Genomic DNA, 19,574 nt, shown 5'->3' on the forward strand with positions numbered 1-19,574 from the left:
TGTGAAATTTGTGTCTCCTACTACAGATGCAAAGATGTCCTGCGGTAAAGGCAGTGGGTACTGATACACCGCTATACTCGGATTGGCAGAAATTCTGTAGCCCCCACATACCCTAACGGAATTGTATTTCTTTGGCCTTATCACAAGAGGGGTTGCCCATTCACTGTGCTTGACTCGATATACGACGTCAGCTCTCTCAAGGTCATGCAATTATTTTTCAACTTGCTCTAAGACGGCGCATGGAACTGGTCTAGCCTTACAAAAAAGGGGGGACACATTCTCTTTCAGAACAATGCTCCCACTGAAGTCCTTGATTGTACCGTATCCTTTTGCAAACACTTCATGGTACTTTTTCAAAAGAGAATTTTCTGTCTGAATGTTGTACACAGGTACGACTTCTGACCAATCTAACCTTATTTTCGACAACCAGTTGCGCCCCAAAAGTGTTGCCATCCTCAAGGACAATTCATGCTTGACTATTACAAGCGGCAGCTCATGGCGCCGTGTGCCATAGCTCACATCAACTTGCGCGCAACCCTTCACATTTACAGGTGTGCCGTCATATGTGACCAAGCGCACATCAGTTGCGGACCACTCAGCATCGGGAAAACATTTTTTGAATTCGCTTTCCGACATTAGAGACACTGCTGATCCTGTATCAAGTTCCATTGGAACCTCTTTGCCATGTATGTACTTTACTACTAAAGGAGTTGTCCGACCATCTCTCTGGTTATGCCCTATTGCCAATAGTTTCGCTTCTGTTGTGCTTTGGTCAATGCAATGCGTTTGTTTAGTTCGACATATGTTAGCAACATGGCCCTTTTTCGAACATTTGAAACATTGACTCTGCAAAAATGGACATGCCCTAGCAAAATGCTCATCACCACACCTGAAACATTTTCCTTGTCCCTCGCGAGAAAGTCCTTCTTTCCGCGGCTTCCCTGGTTTACAGGTGGCAGTCCCCATTGTGGACGCTGTTTTGCTTTTGCTCATTGGCCTCCTTTTAGGCGTCGGCTTGTTCTGCCAGTTGACGTCCGCAGGAGCTGGGAGAAATTCTTTGGTGTCGTTCTTTGCGGTTTCCATGGCAGTGGCGATGTTTAGAACTCGTTCCCATGTCGCCTGCTTGTTCGGTAACGACAGCAGACGGCATCGGATCCCCTCGCTGCGAAGACCCGAGATTAGCCGATCTCGACGACTTTCTTCAAAGAAGCTGCCGAACTCGCATATTGCCGCTATCTTTTTGAGCTCGATGACGAATTCTCCAATTGTTTCACTTTGGCCTTTATCCCTGCGATGGAACCTGTACCGTTCCGTGACTATGGATCTCCTTGGTGGATAGCGCTCGCGCAGCACTTACGTGATGTCAGCATACTTGGAGTCAGCAGGACTTTTAGGCAGCCGAAGGCTTCGTAGTGTCATGCAGGCTTTTTCACCTAGGACTGTTAAGAACACTTGCGCCTTCCTCGGCTCGTCGATGTTGTTAGCTCTTGCGAAGACCTCGAATCTTTCGATCTAGACTTTGATGCTTCCAGTGTCGGGACCAAACTCAGCAAGCCTTCGAACCGGCGTCGTAACCGCGCTGCGATCCCCTGATGCTGCTATTCGGTCTGCCGATGTTGCCATGATTGATCAGTTCAGTTTCACCACAGCAAGATGTCGTTAACACTTGTCTTGTGATTCAGTCAGAGATGCCGTCTTCGGTCCCATCTGATATGCCATCTGAGATCCCATCCTCGTCGCCAAGAATGTTGTATATCAAGAACGCAGGATCAAAGGGTGGAAGAGAAACTTTATTGAGCTGCTCGTAGTTACAGAGCCTCGAGCAGACTGCCCCGATGGAGGCGGGGTCCTCGAGGAGGAGGAGGGCCGTTCCGTCGCTCTCCTGTTTACAATACATGGCGAGAGCGATGTCCCGCGGAAACGTGACTCTACATGTCTTGAGTTCACGGCGGCTCCAATGGTACATAATTCAGAGCCGCGCAGAGATGTAAACAAGGAGACGCCATGTGGTCTCTCACTACACACTCACGTTGTTAAAGGGGCCCTGCACCCATATTTTACCCTCCGATTTTTACATCGGAACGCGGTCCTTGTACCGTCCTGAGATGAATGCAAAAAGAATTATGGAGATAGACGCACGGAAACGGAAGTTATTGAACTTACAAATTCAAAATAAAAGCAGACGACAGAAATTGGCGTACCCTTTCGTATTTCACTCGCCCAGTGACGTGTCACTGGAGTTTTGTCTGCTCCCAATCAAAACGCGAGTTACATTTTGCCATACCGGAACCCCGCAGCACATGGTGGCCTTCTAGTCGCAAGCGGGCGCCGCTCCTTTTGACGGCTTCTGTGCCGCACAAGTTAGCAGATGACTGTATCAATGTATGCTGACACGCAAACACACCTAAACACCTCGAGCATATGGAAAATCTGTGTAAGGCAGAAACGCAAAGCACAGTGTATTGATGAAGGCTGCGCCGGCTGCGCGCCTTGAGTAGGCTGTTCGGCAGCGCCATCTGTGTCGCAGTTTCTGATAAGTTAAAATCGATGCACAAATTGGTGTCCTTTTCGCAGCTGTAACGAGCATTAAACACATTAAAATGAGTAAATTCCACATACTGAGTGTGTCGCAAGCGTGTATTATATATTATTTATTTTCCACCAATCAAAACGAACAGCATAAGTCACCCACGCTATCTCACTTCCTGTAACAGAAATTGTCGTTGTACGACGCTGCAATCGGCGCGGAAGCCCATTTCGGAAGCAAATTAAAATATCAAACGCTTCGTTCTCGCCGCTTTCTTTGGTGCCACAGCAGTCATCAAGACCCATAGAAAGCAAACGGCCGATAAAAACAACGTGCGTAATTGAGGGTGCAGGGCCCCTTTAAAGATGCACAGTTTGCCGTTGCTATATGTGTGTGGCTTTTTAGTTCCCAACAACTTCTATTGTAGTACTAATACTAAGTACGTGAGTGTTCGTTCCCCTTTTTACAGCGAAAGCTGTTATGAGATCATTTCACCGGCCGTTTTTGGTGCCGTAGTTGTCCGCCGCCGCCGCCGCCGCCGGTGTCTGTAACCAGTATCGCTCGAAATAAGAAAAAAAACTAAATAAGAAAAAAATTCCAGGATGGAATTCGAACCTGGGCCCTCTGCGTAGGAGCCCAATATTCAACCTCTGAGCCATGCCGGTGCTTGAAACTGCTTTGCAAAAAGGTCCTATACAGGCTTCATGTTGGGAAGGAACCACATTAGCATATGCAATATAGCGTGGTAAAAGAGTAGAATAAGCACCAAGCGTCGCACAACGCGAATTCTGTAACCAGGCGTCACACAATGCGAATTGCGCAACGAGTAGGTTGTTGAATGCTTCCAACCCATTACAAAGGACTCTGCCATAATTCTTCATCGTCATCAGGCACTGCATCAACAAAGTGCGCATCATGCCTTACATACGTTTAGCAGGTACCACGGCTGTCTGTGGAATGACGAAAAATGGCACAGTGCCTACTGCCCTACTTCTCAAAAATTACAATGATTTATAGCCTAGTGGGTTCCTCGCAAGTGCACTTCTGTTGGTTGCCAAGGAAGCCCATAAGGCTCCCATGATCCATTTCCTCAGGGTCAGAATAAAGTCAATTCTCTCTCTCTCTCGCTCTACGTTTCTCCAGTTAAAGTGTGTTATAAAGCGTGGTGGGACAGTTAAAGAACGACCGGGCGTCACACAATATGCATTACGTAACTATGTTTAAAGCTTCCAACCCATTACAAAGGGCGCAACCATAATTATTCATCGTCATCAACCGCCGCATCAACAAACTGCACATAATCGCTTACATATGGTACCTCGCTTCTCCGCAGAACAACGAATAATGTCGTGCTGGGTGCTTCCCAACTTCCCAAAAATTACGCTTTGTGGCGTAGTGGGTACGTTGCTAATGTACCTGTATTAGTAGCCACAGGAGAGTTTATAACGGGCTCTAGAAGTGCCGCTCTTCGAGCTTTCGCTGTGACTGTGCTGCGCTTTCCGCGCAGGCCTGGCGTTTTTTATCTAATTTTGTGCCTGTTGACATCTTTCCGCAGACAGCTATCACTGAAGAGGAAATAAGTTGCCGGCGTCACACACATAGGCACGGAGATCTCCCTAAGTAGATTTATTTTTAAAAAAATGTAGTACAAAACCGGCGCGGAGGTTATGCATGGTGCTCGAGTGCTGACCCGAAAGTCGCGGGAACGAATCGCTGCCGCGGCGGCCGCGTTTCGTTATAGGCAAGATACTAGAGGCCCGTGTGCTTACGTTTAGGTGCACACTAAAGAACGCCAGGTCAGGTGGCCGAAATTTCCGGAGCTCTTCACTATGTTGTCTCTCACAATGATGTAGTGGTTTTGGGACATAAAAACTCTATGCAATTATTATTAAAAATGGGCACATCTCAATTGCCTGTTCGAAATGTGAATCCGTAATGGCTTTGAGCTAAGCATATGTGAAGATGCAGATGTGAAATGATGGTATAACGTATCGATCACGTCACGTATACAACACTCGCCTGCGCTTGTGTCCCAGTTTCGCATCGATAAAGTAGTGTGTTGTAGCGGCCGACACTGGGCCGCATGACTCGGAGGGGTTTCGGACGTTGCCCAAACCCATAGACAAGACGTTATCGTCCTTTGCCTGATAAGAACAAGCCTCGCAGTCCTGTCGCTGTTTTGGTCATTGAAGGACTCGTAAACGAAAGAACAGACCTGCCGGCCATACAGGCGCTCGTCGTGAGGGCTACGCCCTTCCAAATCTGACATCACGGATCATAACGGAAGGTAAGGTTCTATATTTGAAGTCCACGCAAGAAAATAGTGAGCGAGATTGTGAAGTCGGCCGCTCTTTAAGTTATAACAAATAGCTTACATGCATATTCAGGGCAACGCTGTTCTAGAATTTCTGACGTAATTCCACGCTTTTCAGCGCGACGGGATGCATAGGGGAAAGCGGCAGGGTCCTGCAGAATATGGGCTTTGGACGTTCAATGCTGTAAAAAAGAATTTGCCTAATATCCGCTGTAAAGACACCTGTATTAATATGTCAGGATGTATAATTATGCCGGCTGCCGACAGGTATTTAATATTTATAAGTTCCCACATCACGCGTCATTTAATACACACAGTGGCCGCTTAGCGCCTGAGGTTTCACGTTGCAAAGCTTCAGAACGTGGGTTCGATTCCCACCCATCAAGGCCACATTTCTAAGCAGGCGAAATTCAAGAGCGCCCGTCTACTTAGATTTCAGTACACATGTTTATAAAAACCAGGTTGTTCAAATTAATCCACCGTTCCTCACTACTTCCAAATTTAATTAGTATTCATTAACATAATTTAGTAATCTGACTTGTTGCTTTGATGTTATGCCTTGTGCTACAGATTTTATAGGCCGCTCTTTTATTCCATCGCTCACGCAAGAGATTCCGTTCGTAGCAATGGTGACTCTGATTTCACCATTTGATCACGTGTCTCTATTTTAGCGTTACAATTAGTGATGGCGACAAAAAAAATTAACCATAGTTATAAATGGAAACCTAACCATCTGCTAACCAAAGCCAATCGTATTAGCCACTTTGACTGATAATTGTGCAAGTCAATTTGCAAAGATAAAATGTGGAACACTGTCACGTTTGACGAGTTGTTCGGTATAACTTCTGTGCATTTTTCTTCTTTCTATATATTTTTTTGCACGGTGAAGCTGCCAGCTGAACAACAGCCAGCGTATCTTCTTGTCAGAATTGCATAGTTTTTTTTCTCGTTACATCACTTATTAATATCCGTAGTTATGAAAGATTGACTTGTAGTGGTTCAAATGGTCCGTTGCATGAGTTGAAACTTTTTTCTTCTGTCTCGGCATAAATGAAGAAAAATATTGAAATTTTGAGGTCTTAAGAATTATAAATCGCAATTTCTGGAAGTGGCTATATATATTCCTACGCTCGGAAGGGCAATAGCGTCCGAAATGCTATATATTGTGTACCCTATAAAATATAGCTCTCATGGATTGTTGAATGTGGTGGAAAGGAGCATGCAACCACGAAAACGTTGGTGTTGATACGCAATGCAGCTAAGCACGTCCTAAACGCGCAACATCTCTTTCATGCACACATACAATTCCAACATGCATTTCAAAGCCTGCTACTGGCACTGGCGTCGAGCGCGACTAACAATCCCCGAAATTCGACCAATGAAGTCAGAAATGTACGTGTGACGAAAAAAATAAAAGAAGATAAGAAGACAATTGTTCAATTATAACCTCATTACCTCCCTCAGAATTAAATACTAATGTTGCGAAAGCGATGCAATAAGAGTGAGCGGTATTTAGCAAATAGCATTCTATCAAACTCAAGGCTGGCAAAACGCAACCGTTTAAAATTATTTCATTGCGTGGAATTCATTATGTAGGCTTACTCGTCTAGAACGCGCATCGCTAAGCAAAAATGTGGTACATGCGCATGTTTTCTGCAGGAACCCCATTGTCAAAATATATTTCGTTTCTGTTTTCCAAGACGTGCACGAAGTAACGCTCCCGAAAGAAACACACATTCTTCATTTTGCCCTGATACTTTTGCGCTGTCTTTGAAAGCGCAGCCATATATTCAAGTATGAAATCCCTACTCGCGCAAAAAACAGCAATCTTAGCTGTCAAAATGGTGATGCCAGAGGTAAGGGGGTTAATACCCCGCAAATCAAACAATAATGTGGCGGCCATATTTAAGGCACAAGTCTATTTATTATAAGTATTCACACTTGAGCAAAAGACAGCCATATAATGGCGACTGTGTGACAATCCGAACGACGTCGTTCTCCTCCTCCTCTTCAGTGCTGCCAACATACAGCTGCTGTTCCCTATCAATATGCATTGGCCTGTATATAGTTTCTCAGGCTTATATAGAAATATATCAGAAATAAGCATTCTGTGCTGCATCGCAAGCAAACAGTTTGGTCTGTGTTTACTTCGAGTTTCATTTGTGTACGTTACGAGTAACGTTGCACAGTCTTTCAGATTGGGCAGTTTCGTCTCTAACCTTTTGGCCTGTTATGAAGATATCTTGCCGTCTTTTATGGCCTCCAGAAAGTGTTTTCTAACTGAGAACTATGACGCGTGAAAACAAAACTGAAGTATCGCTGGACCATATATCTTCTGCATCGCTTCGGAAAGTCGGAAACGTTTATTCGTCTGCATAATGCGGCAAATAATATTCGAAACACATTCAATATGTTGCGAAATAATACTCAAAATAATTTTGCCTTATACGTGTGGTAAAGAACTACTGTGCGAATCATATACACTAAATGAAGACAGCACGCATGAAGGCACAGAAAAACATTGTAAGGGTGCGCTGCTTCCTTGCCGTGCCTTGTGTTCTGCTTGTGTTCTTTGTATATTATCGTGCCCATAAGAGCGCGTCTAAACTGCTTGTGGTATCCCGTATACGCCGCCAAGCATCATAATTTGTTACTCCAACTTTCGTAGGCTACGTCAACAATATTTACAAAGAGATATGTAGTCTTAACGAGAGATATCCGTGAGAGTTTTTTGGACTTGCCGTCATGGGACAAAACGTGCAGGCGTTACATATTAAATAAGTGAGGTGGGCTAATTACCCGGCAGAGTGGGAGCACTCAGATATAGGTCAGTGTGTTACTGCGTATTATTGTGCGGGACTCGCGTATTTTGAAGTCCACAGCATGCCTTTATGTAAATCAAGAAATGAAACATTATGAAACGATCTATTGGTGAATTAGAAGTTTGCGATTGCTGTTCGAGCTACGGGAAGCAAAAAGAGCAGTCTGGAACTAAGGGATTCAGACGCAGTAATTTTTGTAGAAAAAAAAATCTATATGATTCTGAAATGAGCAACATTTCTCCTACCAAAGCGTCCTTGAAGAAAAGCACCGCATTGGCGACGGCGCACGCAGTCGAATCAATAGTGGCCGACGAGCTAGGGCTGTTGCCACTCTTATATACTTGTCTGCCATACAAATAACCCCACGAACCTCATTGCGACAGTATACAATAGACGCGGGTCCATAAACGCAATATATGCCGCAGAAATCGTCATACGCAATTCACAGCCTCCTTTGCTCGAGAGCTCCATGGGCAAGCTCATTTCATGCTGTTGCAATAGAGACTGGGAGCGATATACGTTACCCGGTGCCCTCTGTATGTGGGACCCAAGACGCTCATAACAGACCGAGAGATGCGCTCACTTATATATGTCGCATTCAGAGAGGCGAACCAATATATCGGAGCCCACGCCCGGTCCAGTTCGCTCTGTCTATGCCGTTCAGACGTACACACACACATACATATATATAATATATATATATAGGGAGTGCTGTCTCCTCGAAAGTAGCGGAGAGCGGACGGGCCGGCATAGTGTGGCCAGCGTATAACGCCACCCCGACCAATCCTCTTTCGGTCTCTGGCTGCCAACGCTTCGCAATAAGCGGCAGTGACCGGCGATCCGTTCGTAGCTCGCGCATTGCGTGGGCCTTCAGACTTGCCGCGGCTCTGCAGTTGTGAGAACAAGAGCTATAGCGTGCCCCTGCAATCGGGCTTGCTCTTGGAGCGAAAATGGAAAGGAGGGATAAGTCGAGGAGGAGAAAGAAACGGGTGCCGTCCATTGCTCGTATTCGTGGCGACCTGCTGGAGACTTTATTGCCAGGTTTATTGCGGGCCGTCCGTATAAAGTGCGCTGAGGAAAGGACCTATATATATACAAAGAAGGCACGCCGGTGCACGGCACCACGCTCCGTGGATATAACATGCTCTGGTCACGGAGTGACCTTTCACTTTCTACGCATGAAAGTGACGAACAAAATGCTATAGGGAGATATGGGGGTAGTGGAAGAGAAGAAAAAATAAATAAATGAATGATGGTTTTGCTTGGATTCGGTGAGTTTTGCTTTCTTTCTTCTTTTTGTTTTTTTTTCGCTCCTGTTGTCCTCAATATATAATCGCTAACAATTGAACATCTGCGTGAGACGTCATATCATTCATTTGTTGGAATCAGAGCTTTTCATGGAAGTGAAAAACAAACAAAGAAAGAATTACTGAGCGCTCATCCCCACTTAACTTATTTGCAGGAATTTTTTCTCGATGCGAACATACATAGGCATATTCGAACAATTCGTGAAGAGCGAGAACTGCCCGTGCAGGCAGTTATCTTGAAGGTATGAAGATCTCAGATTTTTCTCCCGAAGGAAGCAATGATAATTACAGTGGACGTTACTTGCACACATTAATACTGCAATGTTACGAAGTTATTGACTGCTGTCAAATACACACACACACACACACACACACACACACACACACACACACACCACACACACACACACACACACACACACACACACACACACACACACACACACATATATATATATATTATGAGGTCTTGGTAGGGCAGACGTTTATTTGGCCCGAAGACCCGGCAGCGAACAGGCACGATCAACCCACACTGATGATGATGATACACGACGAAGATGAGGATGCATAACCAAATGCATCATGATGGTGATAATGTACACATGAAGAAGATGTGCATAATAAATGCCCAAAAATGACGGCCGTGCAGATAGGGACGAAACTTCTGCACCGACCAGATGACGGCCAGACATTCCTGCTCGGTGATCGTGTAGTTCCTCTCGGCTGCAGAGAGTACGCGGCTGGCGTATGCAACGACTCGCTCTCGCGAAGAGTTGTCGCGCTGCAGAAGAACGGCGCCTAAACCGCGGCCGCTAGCGTCTGTGTGCAGGAGAGTCGGAGCAGCCTCGTCAAAATGGGAAAGAACAGGATCGGTCGTGAGGGCATCCTTCAACATGTCAAAAGCCGATTCACATTCCTGAGACCACTCAAAGGGCGTACCGGAGACAAGTAGCTTGTGTAGTGGTGCAGCTATGGAGGCAAAGTTTCGTATAAATCGACGAAAGTAAGACGCGAGGCCAAGGAAACTTCGCAAGTCTTTAGGTTTCTCAGGGCGAGGAAAGCGAAGCACCGCAGCGGTTTTGTCGGGGTCAGGGCGTATTCCGTCCTTGCTCACGACATGACCGAGGACTTTAATGGACTTGCTAGCGAAATGGCATTTCTTGGTGTTAATTTGAAGACCAGCGCCCGCAAGGCACGTCAGAACTTCATCCAAGCGTTGCAGGTGTTGAGAAAACGTTGATGAAAAGACAACAATGTCATCTAGGTAGCACAGGCAAGTCTTCCATTTCAGGCCACGCAGCACGGTGTCAATCATACGCTCAAAAGTCGCGGGTGCGTTGCATAGCCCGAAAGGCATCACGTTGAACTCATATAGGCCGTCCGGAGTGGCAAACGCTGTTTTTTCTTTGTCATCTTCGTGCATGGGGATTTGCCAGTAGCCGGAACGCAAGTCGAGGCTCGAAAAGTATTCCGCGCCTTGTAGGGAATCAACGGCGTCGTCAATCCGTGGCATAGGGTATACGTCCTTCCTAGTGATCTTATTGAGCGCCCGGTAATCGACGCAAAAGCGTACGGAACCATCCTTTTTCCGCACCAGAACAACGGGAGACGACCAAGGACTGGCTGAGGGGCGGATTATGTCCCGTTGCAGCATGTCGGCTACGTTTTCTTCGATGATTTTTCGCTCGGCTAGAGACACGCGGTACGGGCGGCGGTGCACAATCGATGTTCCGTCGGTCTGAATACGATGTGCTGCAGCGGTAGTTTGGCCCAAGGTGGACGAATAGGCATCGAAAGAGGTTGCGTGCTTGTTCAACAAAGCAACCAGCTGCTGCTTCTGCGAATCTGTCAAGTCACTGCTGATGACTGCTGTAAGGGCGGAGGAAGAAGTACGATCAGCAGTAGAGTGGCCTTTGGAGCAGACAGGCGTAAGGGGCACGACGCATACAGGCTCCGGATCGGCAACGCAGGCTACCGTGGTGCCCCGCGGAAGTAAAATCTTTTGCGATGTTGCGTTCGTGGCGGCGACGAGAGCTGAACCATTGTGGAAGCGAACGACACCCGATGCAAGAGCTATGCCTTTACTAAGGCAGCGGGGTGACGGGGTGACCAATACGTCACCAGAGTCGACGTCGTTGGACACAACCGTTACGATTCGCTGTTCACGTGGTGGCAGCTCGGTATCTGTAGCAGCGACGAGGCGAAGTGGCTTGTAGATGTCGTCGCCGAGCGAGTAGTCTGTGCCGGTAAGGTGGACGACACGTTGGCCACAACAAATAGCCGCGGAAGCAGACGACAGAAAATCCCATCCTAAAATAAGTTGGTGAGAGCACGGGTACAGCACAGCGAACTCTATGTGGTGAAGAATGTCATCGATTAGTACGCGGGCAGTACACAGAGCGGAAGGGCGAATTGTGTTCCCCTGGGCTGCAACCAGTGTAGGTCCATCGTAAGGCGTCATCACTTTCCTGAGACGGGCACACAAATCAGCACGAAGAACAGAAAACGTAGCACCAGTGTCCACCAAGGCATCGACGTGCACTCCTTCAACTATTACAGAAATCATATTGCAAGGGCGTGCTGGAGGAATTTGAGTCCTGTGTGTGAGTGCAGTTTTTCCTCCAAAAACTGCATCGCTTAGTTTTCCGGACGGTGGTCAGAGGTGAGGGAGGCAGGCCGAAGCGGAGACGAGGAACGACGGAAGGGCGAAGGTGAACGGCGTCTGGTTGGCCGATAACTATTGCGCACTTCACTCGATGCGGGCGGAGATGGTGATCGACGCGGAGGTGACGAATAACGGCGGCCTTGGTAAAAGGTTCCTCCGGGGAAGTCACGCTCGCACATGTCGTATCCTCGACGCTCGTCTTGCTGGCGCTTGCGGCAAAAGCGTGAGATGTGGCCGCGATAGCCGCAATAGTAGCACGTAGGGCGAGATGATCGCCAAGGCGGGTAGTAGGCAGGGTTTGGGGCACCGGGTGATAGCGCAGTCAGATGGGCAGAGGAGGGCTCAGCCGGCGGTGACGGGAAGCTTGCAGGAGGCGCGGCAGCAACCGACGCGTATGTTGATGGCTGCAACGTCGAGTTGGCGTTCCCTAGAGGTGTGGCAGCAACTTGCGGGAATGTTGGTAGGAGGCGAGACGCAGCGGGTTGAATGTGCGCCGAGTGAGTCAAGGACGCTAGCTCCTCCCTGATGACATCACGTAAGGCCGTGCCGGAAGGCTGACTGGGACACAGTGTAGGCACTGAGAATCCCATGGATCGCAATTCGTCACGTATCAGTGCCCTTATCATGCCTCGTAGGTCTGCGTCCGTTGTAGGACGTGTTTCGTCACTGTCCGGTGGGAGACGAACGGACTCGAGTTCGTCGAGGCGCTGACACGTTGTGACAACTTCAGCAACGGTAGCCGGATTCTTGATGGCAAGAGCATTGAATGCGACAGTTGTAATGCCCTTGAGAATGTGGCGTACCCTGTCCAACTCTGACATTGATGGATTGACACGTCGGCAGAGCGCAAGAACATCCTCGATGTAGGACGTGTACGACTCGCCGAGTTGTTGTTTCCGAGCCTCGAGGGTTTTCTTGGCGAGAGCCGACCGAACGGCCGGTGTGCCAAAGACTTGGCGCAGCTGTTCTTTGAAGGTAGCCCAGTCGGGGATGTCAATCAGGTGGTTGAAGAACCACGTCTTCGCCACACCGGTAAGGTAGAAGGAGACGTGAGTTAGGTTGTACGTGTCGTCCCACCGGTTAGCAGAACTGACACGCTCGAAATCGTCAAGCCAGTCCTCCACATCTTCTCCGCGCAGACCAGCGAAGAGATGAGGTTCGCGCTGGGGGCTGTTTACGACGTGTGAAGGCGTGGCTTGCGGTGCCAGAGTGGGGACGGCAGCAGCAGCGACCTGCTCGTGCTGTGACATATTTCGGCACAGCTGGCGCAAACGGCGACCTGAGCGAAGCTCCAGGAGGTAGAGCGGACGAGTAGAGGACGGGGGATCCAGAAGCAACCTCCACCACGTATGAGGTCTTGGTAGGGCAGACGTTTATTTGGCCCGAAGACCCGGCAGCGAACAGGCACGATCAACCCACACTGATGATGATGATACACGACGAAGATGAGGATGCATAACCAAATGCATCATGATGGTGATAATGTACACATGAAGAAGATGTGCATAATAAATGCCCACAATATATATATATATATATATATATATATATATATATATATATATTGGAGCGCGTGAATAGAATAAAAGTATGGCATATGAGCCACGGCCCGTCTCTCATTCATAGCGTCACACAAGTCGACAGGATGGAGACCCGGCAGCCGACTCATCATCCGCACATCAGCAGCAAAGCCATCAGCAAGACGCGTTGACCGCATGTAGACCACCGAAGCAGATCCTTTTGAAAACACCGACCAGCATCACGACCGAACCATCGACTGACCTTGACATTCCCAAGTACGCCGGATCAGCGGACGATGGACCCGTGCAGGAGTGGTTCGACCTATTCGAGCTCCACGCTACCGCTGCATGCTGGTCGAAACGGGAGATGGTCACCAACTTCAATGACTACGTCACCGGTGAGGCATTCCGATTTTACCTCACGCACATATTTGAAAACAACGAAACATGGGCAAAAATCAAACAAGAAATGACCACCCGTTTTAAAGACTACCACGAAGGCTCGCTTATAAGCCACCATACGGAGACAATCGCACTCAGCCGCCACAGTAACAAACAGTTTTCACGCACCCGAACACCAAGCATGAATTTACAATTCCCCACGGACAAAGTAAGGCGTATGCTCACGAAAATGCATTCCGGCCGCACAAGATCCGACCTTCCACCCGATTTCCCATCCGCACAAAAGTCGCCATCGCACACCTCTTCATTGCACTACAAAAATCGAGTCAATATTCAAGCACCTGTTGCCCTTGATTTCTCGCCTCGCTTATGCAGCCCACCTCCTGGTGGCTCTTCTGGTGCTCGTAACTCTCACCGCACGCCTCATGGGATCATTACGTGCGCGACGGACCAGATGAAGTATCGAGAAAATACCTTGCCAAGCCACTGCCATGCCGAAAGAGTTCATGCTTCGAGAGGACTTTGCTCGATAGTTCAACAAAGCGACACACATTCACAATTAGCCAAGTCACCGCTGCCCGACAAGCATGACAACAGCACACCATGCACCAGCTATAGCTACTGGACACGACATCAACTTGCGAAGAAAGGGAACGTCATGATTCGAAAGGGGCTCAACTGAATCAATTTCCTGAGCAACACCAGCAAGACCAGCACAGACAAGTCGACGAACCTCAAGGACTACAATCGATCCTCCGACAAGCACAACAACCAACGAAAGCTTCCTCGAAAGCACAATCACAGCTGAAAGGACGACGTCGTAAAGCAAGCCTTTTAAAGCAAAGACAAATTCAAAATGTAAGGCATCTTCGCATAAAGGACCGTCGTCAGAGACGCGTTCTGCACAAGACATCAAGACTGCGCCTGCGATTACCCACACCTCAGAAGACACCGAGAAAGACAAGTAATCACCCGTTGTCCTTGGCAAGGACTCGAGCATCGTCCGATTGACCTCCGTCAACGAGCACGGAAACTGAAAGCACTGCCTGTGTGCCAGTCAGGACAAGGAATGCGACGTCCACCACAGCCGATCTTCCGATGCTTCAAGTTCCATTATTACTCAGTTGTGACATTTCCACGAACCCAGTCATCGTCACTCTCCATGTGCAAGGCATGCTTGAGCTTTCCTGAACGCAACAGCCAGCCTCGCCCACCAGAGCTTTCCTACATATCACCGGACTGCTGCCCTCTTCTGTGAAGTCTTTTGTGCGAGTTAACGGAACTTTATTGTGACATGGAACTACTGTGCATTTCGACATTTTTTGCTTCTAAGACTGCTTGTTCATGCTTTGTTATTCGTAAGTCGCGCATTCTTCCGGGTTCTTCCGGGGGGAGGGGGAATCCTGTGACGTAAGCAGGCATGCAGGGATGGCTGGTAAAGCCGACGATGAAGAAGGAGCGCGTATATAGTATATATATCTATATTACACATATATATATATATATATATATATATATATATATATATATATATATATATATATATATATATATATATATATATATATATATATATAACACAAACTTGCTCAACGCTGGCAGCGATACGAACGGTAACAAAATCATATGATTCAGTTCTTGGCGGCTTTGAACGTCCGTGCGCAGTGCGCTCGCGTTTTAAACTTTTTGTGCCCAAGTTGACCTAAATGCTACTAAAGCTATATGCGCAGTACCTTTGGGATCATCAGATTTTCCTGCTTTGTCTGCACTATATGGCAGGTACATAAGCCTCACGATATTGCAAGGATTAATTTATTTGAAAATTAATCTTGCTGTAAGCAATTATTTGTAATTTTATTTCGAGTGCTAGTGTTGTATTTTCTTGTGTTGCCTTCCCCTACACCCCACTCTACCCCATGGTAATACCCCAAACATGAATGAGGGCCCGCTGGCCCGCTAGCGCATAAAAAGGCAATGTCATGTTCACCGCTATGACACTTTTTAGCTCATTTCAGAAAAAAAAATTCAGTCTAAAAAATTCAGAATGAAAATCTACAGTCTTTACGGTGTTTCCTCCCCAATTTTTCACTCTATAAAGCGCAAGAATAGTATTTACATATCCTGAGCACAAATTCCTTACACATGCCAGTCCCAGCAGTGGTCACATGAGTCACCCCGTAATATAGACGAACAGCGAGAAATTATCAAAACGTGTTCAGCATAATTATGGTGAACATTCATTTACTAACCGCTTGGTCGATTATCTATCTGAGTTGCAGCTTGCGGCTCAGCATCTTCCAGCATTTAGACTTCGCTCAAAAAATAAAACGGTAACAATCGGCCTTTTCTTCGTCGAACAAAAAAACTAAATTTCAGTCTGTCTTCACAAATAACTACAAATTTCAGATGTCTTCACAAAATAACTACAAATTTTTAGAAATCAGTAATGCATATGTGATTTTTCTTGTCGACGCATGCGCGAAGGTCAACAAGTGGAAAACATTTCCAAACTCACGCAATTATACGAAAGCACGGAAATATAGACAAATGTGCAAAAAGGAGGAAATAATTTATTAGGAGAAAATAAAGAAAGCCGAATAGTCATTAACGACCCTTAAAACACAACCATGAAAGTAGTCTTTATCTCGAAACGAGACAAAATTGGCGCCACCTAAGTGAACTCTCTCTCACTCTCTCTCTCTCTCTCTATCTCTCTCTCTCTCTCTCTCTCTCTCTATATATATATATATATATATATATATATATATATATATATATATATATATATATATATATATATATATATATGGAAACAGCGTAAAGATCGTGAAAACCACGTAACCGATGTTTTACGCATATCATTACTACAAAATTGAGCTGAAATTTTCATTTGCGGTTGGTTTTAACAGAATATCCGTAGTTATGCTATCCAATCAGTGGACTGATGAAGGTGTTATTCAAGAAGTTGTTTTTAATGTTCATTCACCACAGGCACATACCTATATAGTACACATTATGGCCATTACGCAAGCCTCAGCGCCTTCAATCGCAGAAAAGCCTGGAGTACATTAAAACCGCAGAGACATGCGATTAACCCCGTGCTATGAGAGTATCAAGTTCGATACCTGCGCGGACACACAGTAACACATAATCAGATTGCTCGCGCCTTCAATGTGCGCCATCGGGATAACTTTCTCTTGCAAACAAGTCTGGCGCCGCAGCGCGTCGCGCATGCATACCGGCGTCTTAATGCCTATACCGCTCAACCGCCGCGTAACACAGTCCTCGAAGAGATCGTAATCGACAAGTGCCGCCGTGCTTGTAGATACCGGGCAACTTATATACTTTCAAGTCCCTCCCGACTCCACGAGCTTCTAGCAAGGACTGAAAACAAAACAAGCAAAACCAATGAGCGTGACAGCTATATACCTACAGGAGTTACTTCGATGATACACCCCTCGCTTCATCAGTTAGTGCACGATGATGTACGCCTGACCGAGCGCCCGGCGCCTCTGGTTCAGTATGTATCGCGACCGGCCATCTGCAGGCGCGCGCGGGGTGGCGGCGCAGCCTTTGAAGAAAGAAGACGCCGCGCGATTTAACCGGCGCGACAGGCCTCGAACAATGCCCGAGACCTTGCGTTGGTGTTGCTTGAAGGTCAAAGCCAACAAGTCGAGGGCGAAGTTCGCGAGGCCGCACCCTCGAACGAGTATGCACTCGTGGGCAGGGAACCGTGTCTTGCAATTCCAGCCTCGTTCGGCGGTTCTTCGGATTAGAATCTACGCGTATATCGGCGTCAGGTGGAGCGCCAAGAATTTTCTGTTCCGATTGCTTTTTTTTTTTTTTGTCGCGTAGGCACACGTTTTTCTCGAAACGTGTTCCTACACGTTAGCAAGATCAAGTTTAGTAAAAGATATGACCAGTGCTTAGGGACATGTGCACCATATTTCGATGACGGCAGCAGCGCCTGCCGTAACTGAATGGGAATACGCAAAAAATAATATAATACGAGAAATACTAGTTAAAAAGATGCATTCCCAGCTCTACACAGCGTAGACGCACTGGAAAATTCTGGTGAAATTTCCATTTCGTGAGAAAAAGTACATAGCTTCCCAGAATATCTTACAATGGTACATATCTTGTTGATATAGGCGGTGTTCGAATGTCACAGAAAGTCACGCACCTTGTAGTGCGATACCACTATTTTACCAGAATGGTGCAGTGGGTCTCTGTTGTACAGAGTCGATTTTCGAGTTTGATAACAATTTTTCTTCACCTACTGCACACTCAGCTGCGACAGGACGCCGCTGCCGGAGCCGCCGAGAGATTGCGCCACGTACAGATGTTCCCAAATTTTAGGAATGAAAATAAACAATGAGATTGGATGGTGCCACTAATCACACACCGCGATTAATTAGCATACGCTCTCCGGCGTTCATAAAGCACCGTCAGAACTGTCTGTTGCTATGGTACCACTGTTTATATGTGAAATGTATGCATGTACAGTGATCCAGGAATAAAGCGCGTCGACTCAAGAATAAATTGCGCATCTATACTTCCGCTTATCACGTTAGCGTAAGGTATTGAATTGCACACTTGATCCAAGGTGGACGTCATCATTAGTGGTCGCCGTCGCATGGCCAGGTTGTCTCGAGCAATTGCGCCTACCAGCTGTTATAGTTACATGCGGCACTTGATGTCGCGTTTCATTCCGCGAGCACTGCACTATGTAACTGCACCACTGCAGCCTATAATTGTGGTGTAGAAACTTTCCATGTCCCGTTATCGCTTTCCCGGGCAGAAATTTGAAATGTTTTTGTCTGCAATGACATAGTCGCTGGGCCTGTTGGAGAGAAGCCTGTATTTGCGTTTGGATTACTAGAAACATAGGCCAGCTATCCTGTCTAATGCTGGTACAATGGCAGACCAGTCGATTGTAGATGGATAACGAGTTCAATCGCGTGTCTCTTGCAGGGCGCCCTTGTCCTGCACGTATTCTGCACATGTCGAACTTGCTGTCTTTCCGTTGTAGTGCGAAAGCTTTCTTTTTTCCCGGTAGATAGCAGAATCTAGCCAATATGTTGGTCCAATCTGTTGCATCTATCTTGTTTCTTCTTCCGCAGCGGTTCGTGAACCCCAAAATGCACGACCTGTTGGCCGGCAGCGCCTCCCCCGCGACGCCGCCATCCTCCCTGCAGTCGCTGGGTCCGCCGCGCTCCGCGTCCTCGACGGGTTCGTCTTCTTCGTCGCACCACTCGCGATCCCACCACCACAACCACCATGGCGGGAGCGGCGGCACCACGGCCAACAACAGCGTCAACAGCGGCGGCAGTTCCTCCGGTCCTCACGGGACGAGCGGTCGCCCTTCCTCTTCCTCGTCGACGTGTGCCGTGGTGGCATCGTCGTCGTCGCCTTCGACGCCCCTGGCTGCCAGGAGCCCCGACCGCGAGGAGTCCTCGGTTCACGCGAGCAAGGCCACGACGTCGTCCTCGTCTCTACCCGGAGGACACGCCGCAGTAGTGACGGGTGGCGGCGGCTCGCCGCCTTCTTCGGCGGTCACCGGCGGCACAAGTGCTGCGCCTGGCGACGCGCATTACGTGTCGGACAACTGTGTGGTGTTCACGTACTATAGCGGCGACATCTCGTCCGTGGTGGACGAGCACTTCTCGCGAGCCCTGAGTGAGTCCGGAGCCTACGACGGCACGGCAGGGTCCTCCTGCAAGTCCGGCGCGTCACAACTCAAAGGTCGGTGATCCTTCGATGTTGTTCCTGCGCTGTCGAGTCACGGACTCAGAGTTACTCACATATGGTGATTGAACAGTGGAGTTACCTTATCTAAATACCCCGTATTGGCTTACACTATCTGCTCGCACTGTATATACGATGCAGTCAGTGCATGCAACAACTTTTCTTGCCGTTTCAGTCTCACTGTCGTTTCTCACTGTTGTAACGTTGTGTAAACGATGAGACGTTCTTTGCCGCTGCACCGTCTCTCGTTTTCTAATCTCTTTCTTTTA

At 47.6% G+C, this 19,574-nt stretch overlaps 1 protein-coding gene across 2 annotated transcripts in view; it reads left to right on the forward strand.

Annotated features, from left to right (window-relative positions):
• Nucleotides 1-19,574, forward strand: part of LOC119395878 (uncharacterized protein DDB_G0271670) — an 88,389-nt gene that overhangs the window by 9,478 nt on the left and 59,337 nt on the right. For both annotated transcript variants that reach the window (XM_037662883.2, XM_049416803.1), the window contains exon 2: nt 18,681-19,302. In XM_037662883.2, the coding sequence (XP_037518811.1) occupies nt 18,681-19,302 (622 nt within the window). The remainder of the gene's footprint in view (nt 1-18,680; nt 19,303-19,574) is intronic.

This window comes from Rhipicephalus sanguineus, chromosome 6, assembly GCF_013339695.2.
Source record: "Rhipicephalus sanguineus isolate Rsan-2018 chromosome 6, BIME_Rsan_1.4, whole genome shotgun sequence".
NCBI classification, from domain to species: Eukaryota; Metazoa; Arthropoda; class Arachnida; order Ixodida; family Ixodidae; genus Rhipicephalus; species Rhipicephalus sanguineus.